We start from the raw sequence: 17,211 nt of genomic DNA, 5'->3' as shown, positions 1-17,211 counted from the left end.
GCATGCTGTAGTGCACCAGGGGACTGGGACTCGACGTGGAGAAGAGGAAGTACGAGGGATGGAATATTCAGCAGCAGTGAGAATAACGCCCGTGAGATACGCGACCTGACTATCGCAGCTGGAGAAGTTTTGATCATGGAAGGTCACCAGGAAGGTGAAAATCCCCAGTCGGCTTTGGAGATGTTCCAGCTAGTGGAATGTGTAGAAGGGGAGTGATGCAGGAGATGGATTACGCAGGGGAAATGGTCGCTCGAGTATGTGTCTGTCAGACAAAGCATATCACTCGAACTGACGTGCAAGGTGGATAGTGGATATTGAGAGGTCCAAGTGGGAATAGGTAGGCGTTGCATCCGAAAGGAAGGTAGGTGCACCGGTATTTAAGCAGAATAGATTGAGGTGGTTGAAAAGGTCTGCCAAGAGGGAGCCTGTCAGGCAGGATGCTTGAGAGCCCCAAAGGGGATGGTGCGCATTAAAGTCTCCAATCAACAAAAACGGTGTAGAAAGCTGAGCAATCAGTTGTATCATGTCTGCCCTAGTAAAGGCAGACGATGATGGAGGGTAAACAGTACAAATGGAAAATGTGAAAGTGAGGAGAGTAACTCGGCGGCAACTGCTTGCAGATCTGTGTGCAATGTGATTGGATCGTAATAGACATCATCCCGAACCAGCAACATGACCCCTCCACGAGCCGGAATACCTGCCACAGGGGGTAGGTCAAAACGTCGAAATTTTTACAAAGGTACAGATGGTGTTTAGAAAGGATAGATTGCATGCAACCGGTGGTGGAGTGTTCGTCGCTGTTAGTAGCAGTTTATCCTGTAGTGAAGTAGAAGTGGATAGTTCCTGTGAATTATTATGGGTGGAGGTTACACTCAACAACCGAGCTAGGTTAATAATTGGCTCCTTTTACCGACCTCCTGACTCAGCAGCATTAGTGGCAGAACAACTGAGAGAAAATTTGGAACACATTTCACATAAATTTTCTCAGCATGTTATAGTCTTAGGTGGAGATTTCAATTTACCAGATATAGACTGGGACACTCAGATGTTTATGACGGGTGGTAGGGACAGAGCATCGAGTAACATTATACTGAGTGCACTATCCGAAAATTACCTCGAGCAATTAAACAGAGAACCGACTCGTGGAGATAACATCTTGGACCTACTGATAACAAACAGACCCGAACTTTTCGACTCTGTATGTGCAGAACAGGGAATCAGTGATCATAAGGCCGTTGCAGCATCCCTGAATATGGAAGTTAATAAGAATATAAAAAAAGGAAGGAAGGTTTATCTGTTTAGCAAGAGTAATAGAAGGCAGATTTCAGACAACCTAACAGATCAAAACGAAAATTTCTGTTCCGACACTGACAATGTTGAGTGTTTATGGAAAAAGTTCAAGGCAATCGTAAAATGCGTTTTAGATAGGTACGTGCCAAGTAAAACTGTGAGGGACGGGAAAAACCCACCGTGGTAAAACAACAAAGTTAGGAAACTACTGCGAAAGCAAAGAGAGCTTCACTCCAAGTTTAAACGCAGCCAAAAACTCTCAGGCAAACAGAAGCTAAACAATGTCAAAGTTAGCGTAAGGATGGCTATGCGTGAAACGTTCGGTGAATTCGAAAGTAAAATTCTATGTACCGACTTGACAGAAAATCCTAGGAAGTTCTGGTCTTACGTTAAATCAGTAAGTGGCTCGAAACAGCATATCCAGACACTCCGGGATGATGATGGCATTGAAACAGAGGATGACACGCGTAAAGCTGAAATACTAAACACCTTTTTCCAAAGCTGTTTCACAGAGGAAGACCGCACTGCAGTTCCTTCTCTAAATCCTCGCACAAACGAAAAAATGGCTGACATCGAAATAAGTGTCCAAGGAATAGAAAAGCAACTGGAATCACTCAACAGAGGAAAGTCCACTGGACCTGACGGGATACCAATTCGATTCTACACAGAGTACGCGAAAGAACTTGCCCCACTTCTAACAGCCGTGTACCGCAAGTCTCTAGAGGAACGGAGGGTTCCAAATGACTGGAAAAGAGCACAGGTAGTCCCAGTCTTCAAGAAGGGTCGTCGAGCAGATGCGCAAAACTATAGACCTATATCTCTGCCGTCGATCTGTTGTAGAATTTTAGACAATGTTTTTTGCTTGAGTATCGTGTCGTTTTTGGAAACCCAGAATCTACTATGTAGGAATCAACATGGATTCCGGAAACAGCGATCGTGTGAGACCCAACTCGCTTTATTTGTTCATGAGACCCAGAAAATATTAGATACATGCTCCCAGGTAGATGCTATTTTTCTTGACTTCCGGAAGGCGTTCGATACAGTTCCGCACTGTCGCCTGATAAACAAAGTAAGAGCCTACGGAATATCAGACCAGCTGTGTGGCTGGATTGAAGAGTTTTTAGCAAACACAACACAGCATGTTGTTATCAATGGAGAGACATCTACAGACGTTAAAGTAACCTCTGCCACAGGGGAGTGTTATGGGACCATTGCTTTTCACAATATATATAAATGACCTAGTAGATAGTGTCGGAAGTTCCATGCAGCTTTTCGCGGATGATGCTGTAGTATACAGAGAAGTTGCAGCATTAGAAAATTGTAGCGAAATGCAGGAAGATCTGCAGCGGATAGGCACTTGGTGCAGGGAGTGGCAACTGTCCCTTAACATAGACAAATGTAATGTATTGTGAATACATAGAAAGAAGGATCCTTTATTGTATGATTATATGATAGCGGAACAAACACTGGTAACAGTTACTTCTGTAAAATATCTGGGAGTATGCGTGCGGAACAATTTGAAGTGGAATGATCATATAAAATTAATTGTTGGTAAGGCGGGTACCAGGTTGAGATTCATTGGGAGAGTGCTTAGAAAATGTAGTCCATCAACAAAGGAGGTGGCTTACAAAACACTCATTTGACCCATACTTGAGTATTGCTCATCAGTGTGGGATCCGTACCAGATCGGGTTGACGGAGGAGGTAGAGAAGATCCAAAGAAGAGCGGCGCGTTTCGTCACAGGGTTATTTGGTAACCGTGATAGCGTTACGGAGATGTTTAATAAACTCAAGTGGCAGACTCTGCAAGAGGCGCTCTGCATCGCGGTGTATCTTGCTCGCCAGGTTTCGAGAGGGTGCGTTTCTGGATGAGGTATCGAATATATTGCTTCCCCCTACTTACACCTCCCGAGGAGATCACGAATGTAAAATTAGAGAGATTAGAGTGCGCACGGAGGCTTTCAGACAGTCGTTCTTCCCGCGAACCATACGCGACTGGAACAGGAAAGGGAGGTAATGACAGTGGCACGTAAAGTGCCCTCCGCCACACACCGTTGGGTGGCTTGCGGAGTATAAATGTAGATTGTAGATGTAGATGTAGGTATAGTGTGCCAGGTCAATACGATTGCATGGGCATAACTTTGTTTCTTGGAGACCTACGACAAGCGGGCAGTGCATTCGAAGGAGCAATTTTAGTTCCTCTCGGTTGGACTGAATGCCGCGAATATTCCATTGAAGAAGTGCCATTATGAAAATGAAAAGAAAAAGAAGAAACAAAAAAGGGTCACCTCGACGGCCGCTGAGGGCCTGGCTTCGAGGGAGCACTGCTGCTGCAATCGATAGGTGGTGAGTCACGGTCCATCAACTCAACAGATGCGTCTGACACCTTCCTGAGCTGGTCAGAAGGGGTAGCTTCCTCCGCCGGTGAAAGGCCAGATGATCGGCTACCAGCAGTGCGGCCTGGCGAAACTGAAGACGGCCGGGGACGGCAACTGCTGGGTGGCGCAGGACAAGAAACGCGCCTCGGCGGAGATGGAGAACTCTTTTTTTTCTATGGGCCTTCTTTGAAGAATTACGTTTTGTCGGAAGAACAGTTGATGGCTGTGAAGTTTGTGTACGCAAGAAATCTTTGCGTGTCGGTTCGTTTTGAAGGTCCAAGCATCTGATTTAGAGGTTCTCGTCTTAACAGTAGCAGATGATGATGTTTGAGCCTTAGGGTTGGTGGGAGGAAGAGGAGACGTTGATCGGGCGATCTGATGACCAAATCGCTAAATGTTAGATCGCATGTCTGTGTAGCTACCTCCCTGGTAGGCCGAGGAGAGGCGAGAACGGTACTGTATTTGCCTGCCGGAAGCACAGTGGGCTTTCTGCTATTGAATAACTTGCGAGCAGCCGAGATCGACACCTTCTCTTTCATTCGAATTTCCTATATACTTTCTCATCTTTGTAGATGGGGCAGTCGCGAGAGGAGGCAGCATGGTCGCCCAGACAGTTGATGCAACGAGGGGACGGAGGTGGACAGTCACCCTCATGGGCATCCCTGCAACAGGTAACGCATTTAGCTGCACTTGAAAAAGACTGCCGTGTATGGTTAAACAGCTGACATTGGAAACACCTTGTAGGGCTGGGTACATACAGCTGAACAGAAATGATCTCATAATCCGCTTTAATTTGTGAAGGCAATTGCACATTGTCGAATGTCAGGAATATGGTTCGGGTCGGTATGAGGTCCTTGTCGACCCTTTTCATGACCTGATGGACAGCCGTCACTCCCTGATCAGAGAGGAAAGACAGAATCCAGAATCTCCTCATCAGTTAGTCCGTCGAGTGACCTGGTATACACCATGCCACGCAACAAATTCAAGGTGTGGTGGGCTTCCACCCGTACAGGAAATGTGTGTACGAGAGTGGCTCGAAGTAATTTTTGGGCCTGGAAGGCGCTTTCTGTCTCCAACAGCAAGGTACCGTTGCGCAACTGAGTACAAGATTTCACTGGTCCTGCAATAGCATCTACACCCTACTCAATGTCGAAAGGGTTGACTGTTGAGAAATCGTGACCGTCAGATCTTGTGACAACAAGAAACTTCGGTGCTGGTGGTAGAATTTTCAGAACAGGAGTTATCTAGCTTTCATTTTTGGGCAGAAGACAGGGAAGAAGAAGAAGAAGAAGAAGAAGAAGAAGAAGAAGAAGATAAATCCATTGCGGACGAATCCCCCATGATTGGCAGCGTCTCCGATGTCGCGCTCCTTCCTTGTGGGGGCCCTCGCAGAGGGCACTCCCGCCTTAGGTGATTGTTCACACCTCAGGTCACACCTCCCAAGAAATGGACGGAGGGACCAATCGGCACATTCGGAAGATAACAGCTCAGGCAATCACCCCTCCCTGGGCCTGGCCTTTACCAGGAGGTATAAAAATGGTTCAAATGGCTCTGAGCACTATGGGACTCAACATCTGAGGTCATCAGTCCCCTAGAACTTAGAACTACTTAAACCTAACTAACCTAAGGACATCACACACATCCATGCCCTAGGCAGGATTCGAACCTGCGACCGTAGCGGTCGCTCGGTTCCAGACTGAAGCGCCTAGAACCGCTCGGCCACCTCGGCCGGCACCAGGGGGTATGTGTGTGCCTTACTTGTCTACCCAGGGTGGGGAATTACGCGTTACCCCGTTACCGGCTACGCGTGCGAACGATTGGGTCGGCCTTCAGACACGAACAGGGAGGAAAGAAGAGAGGAAAGAAGAGAGGAAAGAGAGAGAGGGATAGAGGGATAAAGAAAGAATCTCAAACGCCGAAGCAGAGAATAAGACACGGAAAAGAAGACAAGGAGAATAAGGGAAAGAGAATGAGGCAGAGATAGAAGTAAGGGCATGAAAGCAAGGAGAAGAGTGAACTTAAGGAAAGACCAATAGAGGAAGAAAGCGTGAGGATGGAGAAAAACAAAGGAAATAGGATCCTGGAGTTTTCAACCGTCCGTCCCCGGACAAAGGCTCGATACATGACTCCCAAGAAGAGGGAGTGTGAAGGGGAGGTAGGGGGGGGAGGGAGGATTGGGGATGAGGAGGGATGGGGAACTGCACTAGCTCAGGGCCCTGTGCTCGCCACGCACGTATCCACAAAAAGAGTTGTGGACCTCCTGGGGGGTGCCTGAGTGAGGCTGGGATAATTTTGTGAGTGGAGAATGTATTGTAACTGTAACTCCCATCAGTGCAGTTCAGAAAAGGTGGTAGTGGAGGGGAGAATCCATGGCCTGGGTTGTGAAGCAGACACTGAACTCAAGTTGGTTGGTTGGTTGTCTGGGGAAGGAGACCAGACAGTGTGGTCATCGGTCTCATCGGATTAGGGAAGGATGGGGAAGGAAGTCGGCCGTGCCCTTTCAGAGAACCATCCCGGCATTTGCCTGGAGTGATTTAGGGAAATCACGGAAAACCTAAATCAGGATGGCCGGACGCGGGATTGAACCGTCGTCCTTCCGAATGCGAGTCCACTGAACTCAAGTGTTTTATGTTCAGCTGCATGCTGTGTCACAGGGTGGCCTACCATGCTCTTGGCTATAGTTTGGTGGTGGCTGTACATCCTCGTTGGTGTTTTTACAGCTTTAAGCTGGCATCACTGGGATGAGCCCTTATCAGATGATGTATCAACATTGTTTTGTTTGTTGTTGTTGTTGTTGTTGTTGTGGTCTTCAGTCCTCAGACTGGTTTGATGCAGCTCTCCATGCTACTCTATCCTGTGCAAGCTTCTTCATCTCCCAGTACCTACTGCAACCTACATCCTTCTGAATCTGCTTAGTGTATTCATCTCTTGGTCTCCCCCTACGATTTTTACCCTACACGCTGCCCTCCAATACTAAATTGGTGATCCCTTGATGCCTCAGAACATGTCCTACCAACCAATCCCTTCTTCTGGTCAAGTTGTGCCACAAACTCCTCTTCTCCCCAATCCCATTCAGTACCTCCTCATTAGTTATGTGATCTACCCATCTAATCTTCAGCATTCTTCTGTAGCACCACATTTCGAAAGCTTCTATTCTCTTCTTGTCCAAACTATTTACCGTCCATGTTTCACTTCCATACATGGCTACACTCCATACAAATACTTTCAGACATGACTTCCTGACACTTAAATCTATATTCGATGTTAACAAATTTCTCTTCTTCAGAAAAGCTTTCCTTGCCATTGCCAGTCTACATTTTATATCCTCTCTACTTCTACCATCATCAGTTATTTTGCTCCCCAAATAGCAAAACTCCTTTACTACTTTAAGTGTCTCATTTCCTAATCTAATACCCTCAACATCACCCGACTTAATTCGACTACATTCCATTATCCTCGTTTTGCTTTTGTTGATGTTCATCTTATATCCTCCCTTCAAGACACCATCCATTTCCGTTCAACTGCTCTTCCAAGTCCTTTGCTGTCTCTGACAGAATTACAATGTCATCGGCGAACCTCAAGGTTTTTATTTCTTCTCCATGGATTTTAATACCTATTCCGAATTTTTCTTTTGTTTCCTTTACTGCTTGCTCAATATACAGATTGAATAACATCAGGGAGAGGCTACAACCCTGTCTTACTCCCTTCCCAATCACTGCTTCCCTTTCATGTCCCTCGACTCTTATAACTGCCATCTGGTTTCTGTACAAATTGTAAATAGCCTTTCGCTCCCTGTATTTTACCCCAGACACCTTTAGAATTTGAAAGAGAGTATTCCAGTCAACATTGTCAAAAGCTTTCTCTAAATCTACAAATGCTACAAACGTAGGTTTGCCTTTCCTTAATCTTTCTTCTAAGATAAGTCGTAAGGTCAGTATTGCCTCACGTGTTCCAGTATTTCTACGGAATCCAAACTGATCTTCCCCGAGGTCGGCTTCTACTAGTTTTTCCATTCGTCTGTAAAGAATTCGTGTTAGTATTTTGCAGCTGTGGCTTATTAAACTGATTGTTCGGTAATTCTCACATCTGTCAACACCTGCTTTCTTTGGGATTGAAATTATTATATTCTTCTTGAAGTCTGAGGGTATTTCGCCTGTTTCACACATCTTGCTCACCAGATGGTAGAGTTTTGTCAGGACTGGCTCTCCCAAGGCCGTCAGTAGTTCCAATGGAATGTTGTCTACTCCAGGGGCCTTGTTTCGACTCAGGTCTTTCAGTGCTCTGTCAAACTCTTCACGCAGTATTGCATCTCCCATTTCATCTTCATCTACATCCTCTTCCATTTCCATAATATTGTCCTCAAGTACGTCACCCTTGTATAGACCCTCTGTATACTCCTTCCACCTTTCTGCTTTCCCTTCTTTGCTTAGAACTGGGTTACCATCTCAGCTCTTGATGTTCATACAAGTGGTTCTCTTATCTCCAAAGGTCTCTTTAATTTTCCTGTAGGCAGTATCTATCTTACCCCTAGTGAGATAAGCCTCTACATCCTTACATTTGTCCTCTAGCCATCCCTGCTTAGCCATTTTGCACTTCCTGTCGATCTCATTTTTGAGACGTTTGTATTCCTTTTTGCCTGCTTCATTTACTGCATTTTTATATTTTCTCCTTTCATCAATTAAATTCAATATTTCTTCAGTTACCCAAGGATTTCTACTAGCCCTCGTCTTTTTACCTACTTGATCCTCTGCTGCCTTCACTACTTCATCCCTCAAAGCTACCCATTCTTCCTCTACTGTTATTTCTTTCCCCCATTCCTGTCAATTGTTCCCTTATGCTCTCCCTGAAACTCTGTACAACCTCTGGTTCTTTCAGTTTATCCAGGTCCCATCTCCTTAAATTCCCACCTTTTTGCAGTTTCTTCAGTTTTAATCTATAGGTCATAACCAACAGATTGTGGTCAGAGTTCACATCTGCCCCTGGAAATGTCTTACAATTTAAAACCTGGTTCCTAAATCTCTGTCTTACCATTATATAATCTATCTGAAACCTTCTAGTATCTCCAGGGTTGTTCCATGTATACAACCTTCTTTTATGATTCTTGAACCAAGTGTTAGCTATGATAAAGTTATGCTCTGTGCAAAATTCCACCAGACGGCTTCCTCTTTCTTCTTCTTTCATTTCTCTCCCCCAATCCATATTCACCCACTATGTTTCCTTCTCTCCCTTTTCCTACTCTCGAATTCCAATCACCCATGACTATTAAATTTTCATCTCCCTTCACTACCTGAATAATTTCTTTTATCTCATCATAAATTTCATCAATTTCTTCTTCATCTGCAGAGCTAGTTGGCATATAAACTTGTACTACTGTAGTAGGCATGGGCTTTGTGTCTATCTTGGCCACAATAATGCGTTCACTATGCTGCTTGTAGTAGCTAACCCGCACTCCTATTTTTTTATTCATTATTAAACCTACTCCTGCATTACCCCTATTTGATTTTGTATTTATAACCCTGTATTCACCTGACCAAAAGTCTTGTTCCTCCTGCCACCGAACTTCACTAATTCCCACAATATCTAACTTTAACCTATCCATTTCCCTTTTCAAATTTTCTAACCTACCTGCCCGATTAAGGGACCTGACATTCCATGCTCCGATCCGTAGGACGCCAGTTTTCTTTCTCCTGATAACGACATCCTCTTGAGTAGTCCCCGCCCAGAGATCCGAATGGGGGCTATTGTTTTGTTTATAACCTCAAAAATACATTTCAAGATGGCGAGTCCACTTGAAGTGCCCACATTAATTGAACAATGTCTGTCATTCGTTTTTTTACTTGCTGAAGGCAAGAAACCAGTGAATATATACTGTAGAATCTCGTAAGTTTATGGTGAAGGTTGTATGAATTGTGCAAATTTTTACAAGTGGGTAGAGCAGTTCAAAAATGGTCATGACTCAGTGACTGACGAACACCGTTCTGGCCGACCAGTTGCAGTTTGAACTCTCTCACTTGAAAGTCGAATTGATGACATTATTTTTGCCAATTGCTGTATGACTTTGCAAATGATAGTTGATAAGGTGCAAGTTAGTACTGGTACAGTTCATAACATTATCTATAACAAGCTGAAGTACCACAAAACATGTGCAAGATGGGTCTCAAAGGAGTTGACATGGTACACAAAGAAGCAAGGTTGAGAGTGTGTACAGAGCTAAAGCAACATTATGAAAGCTAAGATGAGCACTTCCTCAACAAAATTTTTAACTTGGGGTGAAACTTGGGTTCACTATTATGAGCCATCAAAAAGACAAAGCATGGAGTGGAAGCACACCAGCTTACCTGCCAAGAAAGAATTCAAAATCCAAGCATCAGCAGGAAAAGTCATGTTGATGGGGTTTTGGGATGATGAAGGCCCAGTTTTTTGTGATTATCTCAAACAGCAGTATACAATGAACAGACATTACTACTTTGGATTTGCTTTTAAACAAGGTGAAACCAGCCATGAGAGAGAGAGAGAGAGAGAGAGAGAGAGAGAGAGAGAGACGTTGTGGATCTCAGAGGAGAGGTGCGACTCTCCAGCAAGACAACACACGTCCTCATATTGCTCAACTAACCCGTGAAACCATCGACAAAATGGGCTGGGAAGTACTGCCTCATCTCCCTTACAGTCCTGATTTCGCATCTAGTGATTTCCATTTGTTTGGTGCACTGAAGGATGTGTTATGTGGGAAGAGGTTCCAGGACAATGAGGATGTAAAAAAGTTTGTGGGAAATTGGTTCAAATGTCAAGATAAAGCATTCTTTGCAGCAGGAATAAAAAAGCTTGTAGCCAAGTGGATAAATGTTCAAGAGGATTATGTTGCAAAGTAGAAACAGTGTTGTTTTGTAAAAATAAATGCTTTTTTCCAGACCAATTTGTCTCTTTAATTTTGAATGATCCTTGTATTTTTTGTAATTACACATACACCAACACACAATCTAGAGAAATGTCATAAATTTTATGATTTTGTAGAAATACAGAAACAAAGGATGCAAAGAAGAAAATGTAGTTTAATTATATAGATTTAGATAGTGCAGTTTAAGTAGAACAATATACCTTCAAATCACCCTCTCCATCATCAGAATCATCGTCATCAGATTCTAACAATTGTTTCTTTTTCTTATTTTTATCTGCTTTCTGTTGGGCATGGCCTGATGACACTGCTGAAGACACAGAGGATATTTTCTTTGTATTGTTTGATTTTCCTGTAAAAATGGCCAACACATGGATAAATATTAAATTATTGTTACTTGGACTTATGTATATTTATCTTAAAATGTATTAATGTTCAAAATAGTGTTGAACATATTTTATGAAGGAACATTTGAAATAAAATAAAAAAACCATCATCTCGAATGCTAAGCTTCGTCATTTTTATGAATTATACTGTCTAGCTTCTTTAACTACCTTTTAATAAGTTACACTACTTCATGGCATTTTTTAACTACTGCTATCATCAGATCCAAACCTGGAACTTCTGGAAGAAAGTTAAATTATCTAGTCAGTATGAGTCACCAAAGTTCATAATGACAACATACTCATTCTACACACTTATTTTCTTTAGTTATAAGCTACTTCTTGGTCATGCCAAACATGCTTGCATAAAACATGGTTAACTTTGTCTCCCTTCTTAACAACTATCAACAAACTAACTATACACAATTTACCAACACCCACAAAATGCTACAAAACAAAAGTTACACTAAGGCATACCAAAAGGCCAAATAATCCATCTCGCAAGGCTCAAAGCAGGCCTACTAAAATAGCAGTAATAGTCAGAGTTAACATAAGTCAATGTTTCTTTTTGCAATATATGCTTTTTTTCTCCTCCTCCTACAATTCAAGCCCAGTTCTCTAATAAAAGTATTGTCTGAGCATTCCTGTGTAGTGTTTGGCTTTTTGTATTTATAACAGATTTGAGGCAGAACTGATGCAGTTACAGAAAACACACAATATAAAGCGAGGAGAAAATAGAGTAAACATTAGTAACAACTAAGTGTTCCCAAATTCCAGTTTACAGAATTTTTACCATTATAAATAAATGTCCACCAATTGTCTCCAAGGCATTACTCCACATGCTAGAACCACAAGATGATACAAAGATAGGTGAATACTGAACAGGCTTCAGAAAAGAAAGGTCCTTTATTGAACAGATCTGGGACCTGCAAACACTCCTGAAGGTCAAACAGATGAACAACACGGTAATCACAATCACGGATTTTAAGATGAACTACTACTCTATAGAACAGCAGACTCTCTTTGACACACTAGAAGAATATGGAATAGACAGAATAACTAGGTCACTCATACAATAGACACTTACAGACACCACATCCAAAATAAAATTTATGGGGGAAATCTCAGGCCCTTTCAGGATACATAAATGAGTCAGACAAGAAAATGGTCTATCACCCTTTATAATCAACATGGTCTTGAACAAAATTATTAAACAATGGGAACAAAAAGTAAAAAAAAAAAAAAAAAAATCAGTTAGGAAGAACATGGGCAAACAAGACAATCATAAAATGCCAAGCATTTGCAGATGACCTCGCACTACTCTGCTACAACAGACAAGAAGCACTGGAATACTTAACTGAAGTCTCTGTTAGAACAGGCCTACAGACTTCAAATGAGAAAAACACAATACATGTAAAGAAAGAACACAATAACCAAGCCATGTACACAAAAAACAGAGAGGTTAACTGTTGTGCCTCGCCGATCATTCAAAGTGCCGCCGCGCAATTATGCGCGTCCTCTACATGCAGCACTGTCTGCCAGCCATGCAGCAGCCGCGCCACCTAAGCAGCCAGCCAGCAGCCAGCGGCCGCTAGACTTGGACTCAGTGCTCATTCGAATGTTACCGTGTACACATGTCTTGCTTTGTCAACATGCTCAGTGACTCATGATGTGTTGTGTCGTTTTGAAACATATGTGTTCAACTTGACGTTATAACAATTGGCGACGAGGATGGGATTTTTCCTTTGCATTGTTGACCCACAGGTTTCCATGGCTACTGTCGAGCAACTATTGCAAGGTCTCATTGAACAGCAAACGCTTCTAACATCGGCGATTCGCGATTTCGTCGCGGCATCTAATGCGGGACATTTCTCGTCGTTGTCTATACCTCCTTTTCCTCCTTACGACGAGACGGCGGAAGACTGGTCTGATTAGGAAAAACGTCTTCGACAGCACTTCTTGGCATTTCATGTCACGGACAAACAAACATGTAAGTCTTTGTTCCTTTCATAGATTTCACCTCAAATGTATCGGTTGTTGTCGCAATTGGTTCCTTTGAAAGATCCCGCGTCTTTGTCCTTTGCTGAAATGTGCTCACTTCTGTCTGTCTATTTTCAAAAGCAAACGCATGTGGTAGCCTCTCATGTTGCCTTTTATCGTTGTCAAAAACAACCAAATCAATCCTATCGCGCTTGGGCTGCTGAACTTCACGGCCTCAGTCGAAAGTGTCAATTTGTTACTGACGTTTACAAAGAATCCTATGCTGATTCCATGGTACGGGATGCTATTATCTGGTCAGCACCCAACAAAGAAGTTCGGCAATGTGCCCTTCAGTTGGCAAATCCGACCCTAGATGAAGTCCTATCCATCGTGCAGTCTTTTGAAATTTCTCGCACTGCTGGGGTGCAAATAGAGGTGTGGGGTGACGTCGGGGAAATACAACCTCTGTGCACTGTTGACGACGCGTGCGGTGTGTCCCCGCCGGCCGACATGGCCGCAGTACGCTCCCACGCGCAGCCTCGGCCTAACCGTAAACAACCCTCTAAGAAACTGCAGCAAAACCCCCGGCAACTTCCTTCATGTCCGCGGCGTTTTACGAAACATTCACAGGAGGACTTTCCCCAACGTTGGGCCGTGTGTCACAATTGCAAAAAGAAGGGTCATGTGTCTGCCGTTTGCAAATCCGACCGCATACATGATGTTCATGACCGTGACGCTGATTCTGCTTCTGTGTTGTCTGTCAATAACACTTCTTCCCTTTCAGGGAATTTATTCCTCACTGTCCAAATCCTTGGTCGGGATGTTTGCATGCAGGTGGATACCGGTTCTGCTGCCACTATAATTAATTCTCAGACTATCTTCAGTTGGGTTCTCCACTCCTATCACCTGTCACTCGGCAATTACGGACGTACAATAAACAGAAGATTTCTCTCTTGGGACAATTTAATGCTGAGGTATCTTACAAATCCGTCGTTCGTACTGTTCCCATATTTGTGGTCGACCAGGGTAACGCAGAGAATCTTTTTGGTTTCGATGCCTTTCGCGTTTTTGGGTTCTCCATAGATGACTCTGTCAATATCGTCTCTGATGCTATTCCTTATGCTCAATTGGATTCCTTGTTGACATTTACGTCCATTTTTTCTCCTGGGTTAGGCCATGCAAACGACTTTGAAGCTCATATCACGCTCAAACCCACTGCTCAGCCTAAGTTTTTTCGGGCTCGGCCCAATCCTGTGGCCCTTCGTGATCAGATAAAACAGGAGCTGGATCGTCTCACTACTTCAGGGGTCTTGGTTCCTGTCACTTCCAGTGAGTTGTCCTCTCCTGTCGTTGTCGTTGCTATGCCCAATGGTGATATTCGTCTCTGTGGCGATTTTAAAGCCACTGTAAATGCGCAATGCCTCATCGACACTTACCCTATGCCCCGACCTGAAGAATTGTTCACTAAACTTGCGGGAGGCCAGTATTTTTCTAAAATTGACCTGTCAGAAGCTTATCATCAACATCCTCTCGACACTGCTTCCCGGCAGTTTCTGGTCCTTAATACGCCTTTCGGCCTCTATCAATACCAACGATTGCCATTCGGGGTTGCCAGCGTCCCTGCTCTCTTTCAGCGATTCTTGGAACAATTATTGCTCCCTGTCCCTGGGTGTATAAATTACATGGACGACATTGTTGTCACTGGCTCCACCACTGATGAACATCTTCAGAACCTCCGCAAACTTTTTCATGTCTTACAGACTGCCAGTCTTAAGTGTAATCTTCAGAAATCACAATTTTTTCAGGCATCTATCACGTACTTGGGATTTCAACTCTCTCGAATGGTATTCGTCCGCTTCCACAAACTGTCACTGCGATCAATGCCCTTCCTTGCCCTACATCTGTTAAGGAACTGCAGGCCTTCTTAGGGAAAATAGCATACTATCACAAGTTTTTACCATCTGCTGCGTCGGTGGCTCAGCCGTTGTAACACCTGTTGCATAAAAACGTGCCTTTTCGCTGGTCCGCGTCATGCGATGCGGCTTTCCAGAAATTGAAGACTATGCTGAAACAGGCCCCGTGCCTGGCTACTTATCGACCTGGCCAACATCTTGTTCTTGCCACAGACGCCTCTCAATAGGGGTCGGTGCAGTCCTTGCGCACCGTTTTTCTGACGGCTCTGAACAACCCATTGCTTATGCCTCCAAAACGCTCACGGATGCCCAACAAAAGTATTCTCAAATTGAAAGGGAAGCTTTGGCCATTATTTATGCTCTTCATAAGTTTGGTGTTTTTCTCTATGGATCCAAATTTCATCCTGTTACGCATCACAAACCACTTGTTTCCTTGTTTCATCTATCATCGTCACTTCCCGACAAGGCTGCACACCAGCTCCAGTGTTGGGTTCTTTACTTGTCTCGTTTCAATTATGAGATTAATTTCCGGCCGACGACTCAACATGCGAATGCTGATGCACTGTCTCGCCTTCCCATGGGTCCTGATCTGGCATTCGATAAGGACGAACTTTTGTGTTTCCACCTGGATGTTGCTGAGCAGCGGGTTGTGGACGGAATCCCCATCACTGGGAACCAGCTGGCGGCTGCTACGGGTTCTGATCCTACCCTCTCCTGGGTTTTACACTGTATTCAAAAGGGTTGGCCAGATCGTCCGTCCACTAAGACTTCTGACCCGTTGCGGAACTACTACGCTTTGCGCTACCGCCTCACGGCTAGGAATAGTGTAATCCTCCTTTCCACCGACAATGCTTTGCTGCGTGTTGTGGTACCTGTGCCTTTGCGTGCTTCGGTCTTGGGCCTCCTTCACCAAGGGCACTGGGGTGTCCCTCGCACAAAATCTCTGGCGTGCCGTCATGTGTACTGGCCTGGCATCGACTCTGAAATAGCACACATGGTCGCTGCCTGCGACTCTTGTGCGTCACAGGCTGCTGCCCCGAAGTCATCTTTGTCACCGTGGCCTTCGCCCGAGACGCCCTGGGAGCGCATTCATGCTGACTTCGCGGGACCTTTTTTTAGGTACTTATTGGCTCCTCGTAATTGACACCTACTCTAACTTTCCTTTCATTGTCTGTTGCATGTCGCCTACCACCGCGGCAACCACAAGTGCTCTCACCCGCATTTTTTCTTTAGAAGGCCTTTCCTCTGCTCTTGTTACTGATAATGGTCCGCAATTTGCCTCTTCCGAATTTTCGGATTTTTGTGCTCGTCACGGCGTTATGCATGTCACGGCCCCTCCATTCCATCCACAATCAAACGGTGAGGCTGAACGACTGGTCCGCACATTTAAGGCTCAGTTGCGGAAACTCCTGACTTCTTCTGCTGCTGATGATGCGCTTCTCCAGTTTCTGGCTTCTTACCGTTTCACCCCCATGGGCGATCACAGGCCGGCTGAGCTCTTACATGGTCGACCGCCCCGCGCGCTACTTCATCTTCTGTGGCCTTCCACCTCACAGCCGCGGGTGCCTTCACTTGGCCGGTTCACCGCCGACGACCTTGTCTGGATACGGGGATATGGCAGGCGGCCAAAATAGAGTCCGGGCCGCATCTTACAACACCGTGGCCAACGCCTGTATGAAATCCAGACGGACACAGGTGTTGCAGTGCGTCATTCGGACCAGCTTCGGCCTCGTTTGCCGGCAACGCCTGTTCCGAATGCTGCTACGCCACCTTCAGCTCTACCTGACGCTTCGGATCTTGGCATCTCTCATTACTCACAAAAGATTATTAAATATATTTGTGAGCTTTGGCTCATCATTTATAGCCCTTTCATTCAGTTCAGTAGTGATGCTATCCTGTTCTGTGATCAACTGACCTGTTGTTTCACTACATTCTATACAGCCTCAAGTCTGTCATCAGGATTACTGATTTCATACGTGCATGTTCCTTGATTTTTTTTTAATAACCTTTCTTAGTAATTCTGAGTGCTTTATGTCATTAGCAACTACTTGTTCTTACCAAAAGATGTATGTCTCATTTCCTTTCACAAGATACTTTAATCCCTCTAGTGATCCATGGGTTTTTACATAGCTGTTTACTGACTTTTCTGATTAGCTTGTACAGAAAATTATTTTCAAATAATAATTTGAGTATATCATGGAACAGATTAAATATTATGTTAGCATTATAAACTTCATAGTAGGTCATCTCTTGTAAACTGTTCTTAGAAACATTTGTCCTGGAGCCATTAATCATTCTAACTGAATTCCACTGAGGAGTATCTACTATCCTACATTATAAGGTACTATGTTATTTATCCTAATCAACTTTGCAACA

At 44.3% G+C, this 17,211-nt stretch overlaps 1 protein-coding gene across 1 annotated transcript in view; it reads right to left on the bottom strand.

Annotated features, from left to right (window-relative positions):
- Positions 1-17,211, bottom strand: part of LOC126253401 (uncharacterized) — a 122,569-nt gene that overhangs the window by 91,784 nt on the left and 13,574 nt on the right. Inside the window, exon 3 of the mRNA XM_049954700.1 lies at positions 10,763-10,911. Coding sequence (XP_049810657.1) covers positions 10,763-10,911 — 149 coding nt within the window. The remainder of the gene's footprint in view (positions 1-10,762; positions 10,912-17,211) is intronic.

This window comes from Schistocerca nitens, chromosome 4, assembly GCF_023898315.1.
Source record: "Schistocerca nitens isolate TAMUIC-IGC-003100 chromosome 4, iqSchNite1.1, whole genome shotgun sequence".
NCBI classification, from domain to species: domain Eukaryota; kingdom Metazoa; phylum Arthropoda; class Insecta; order Orthoptera; family Acrididae; genus Schistocerca; species Schistocerca nitens.
This window is presented reverse-complemented; position numbering and strand designations above follow the sequence as displayed.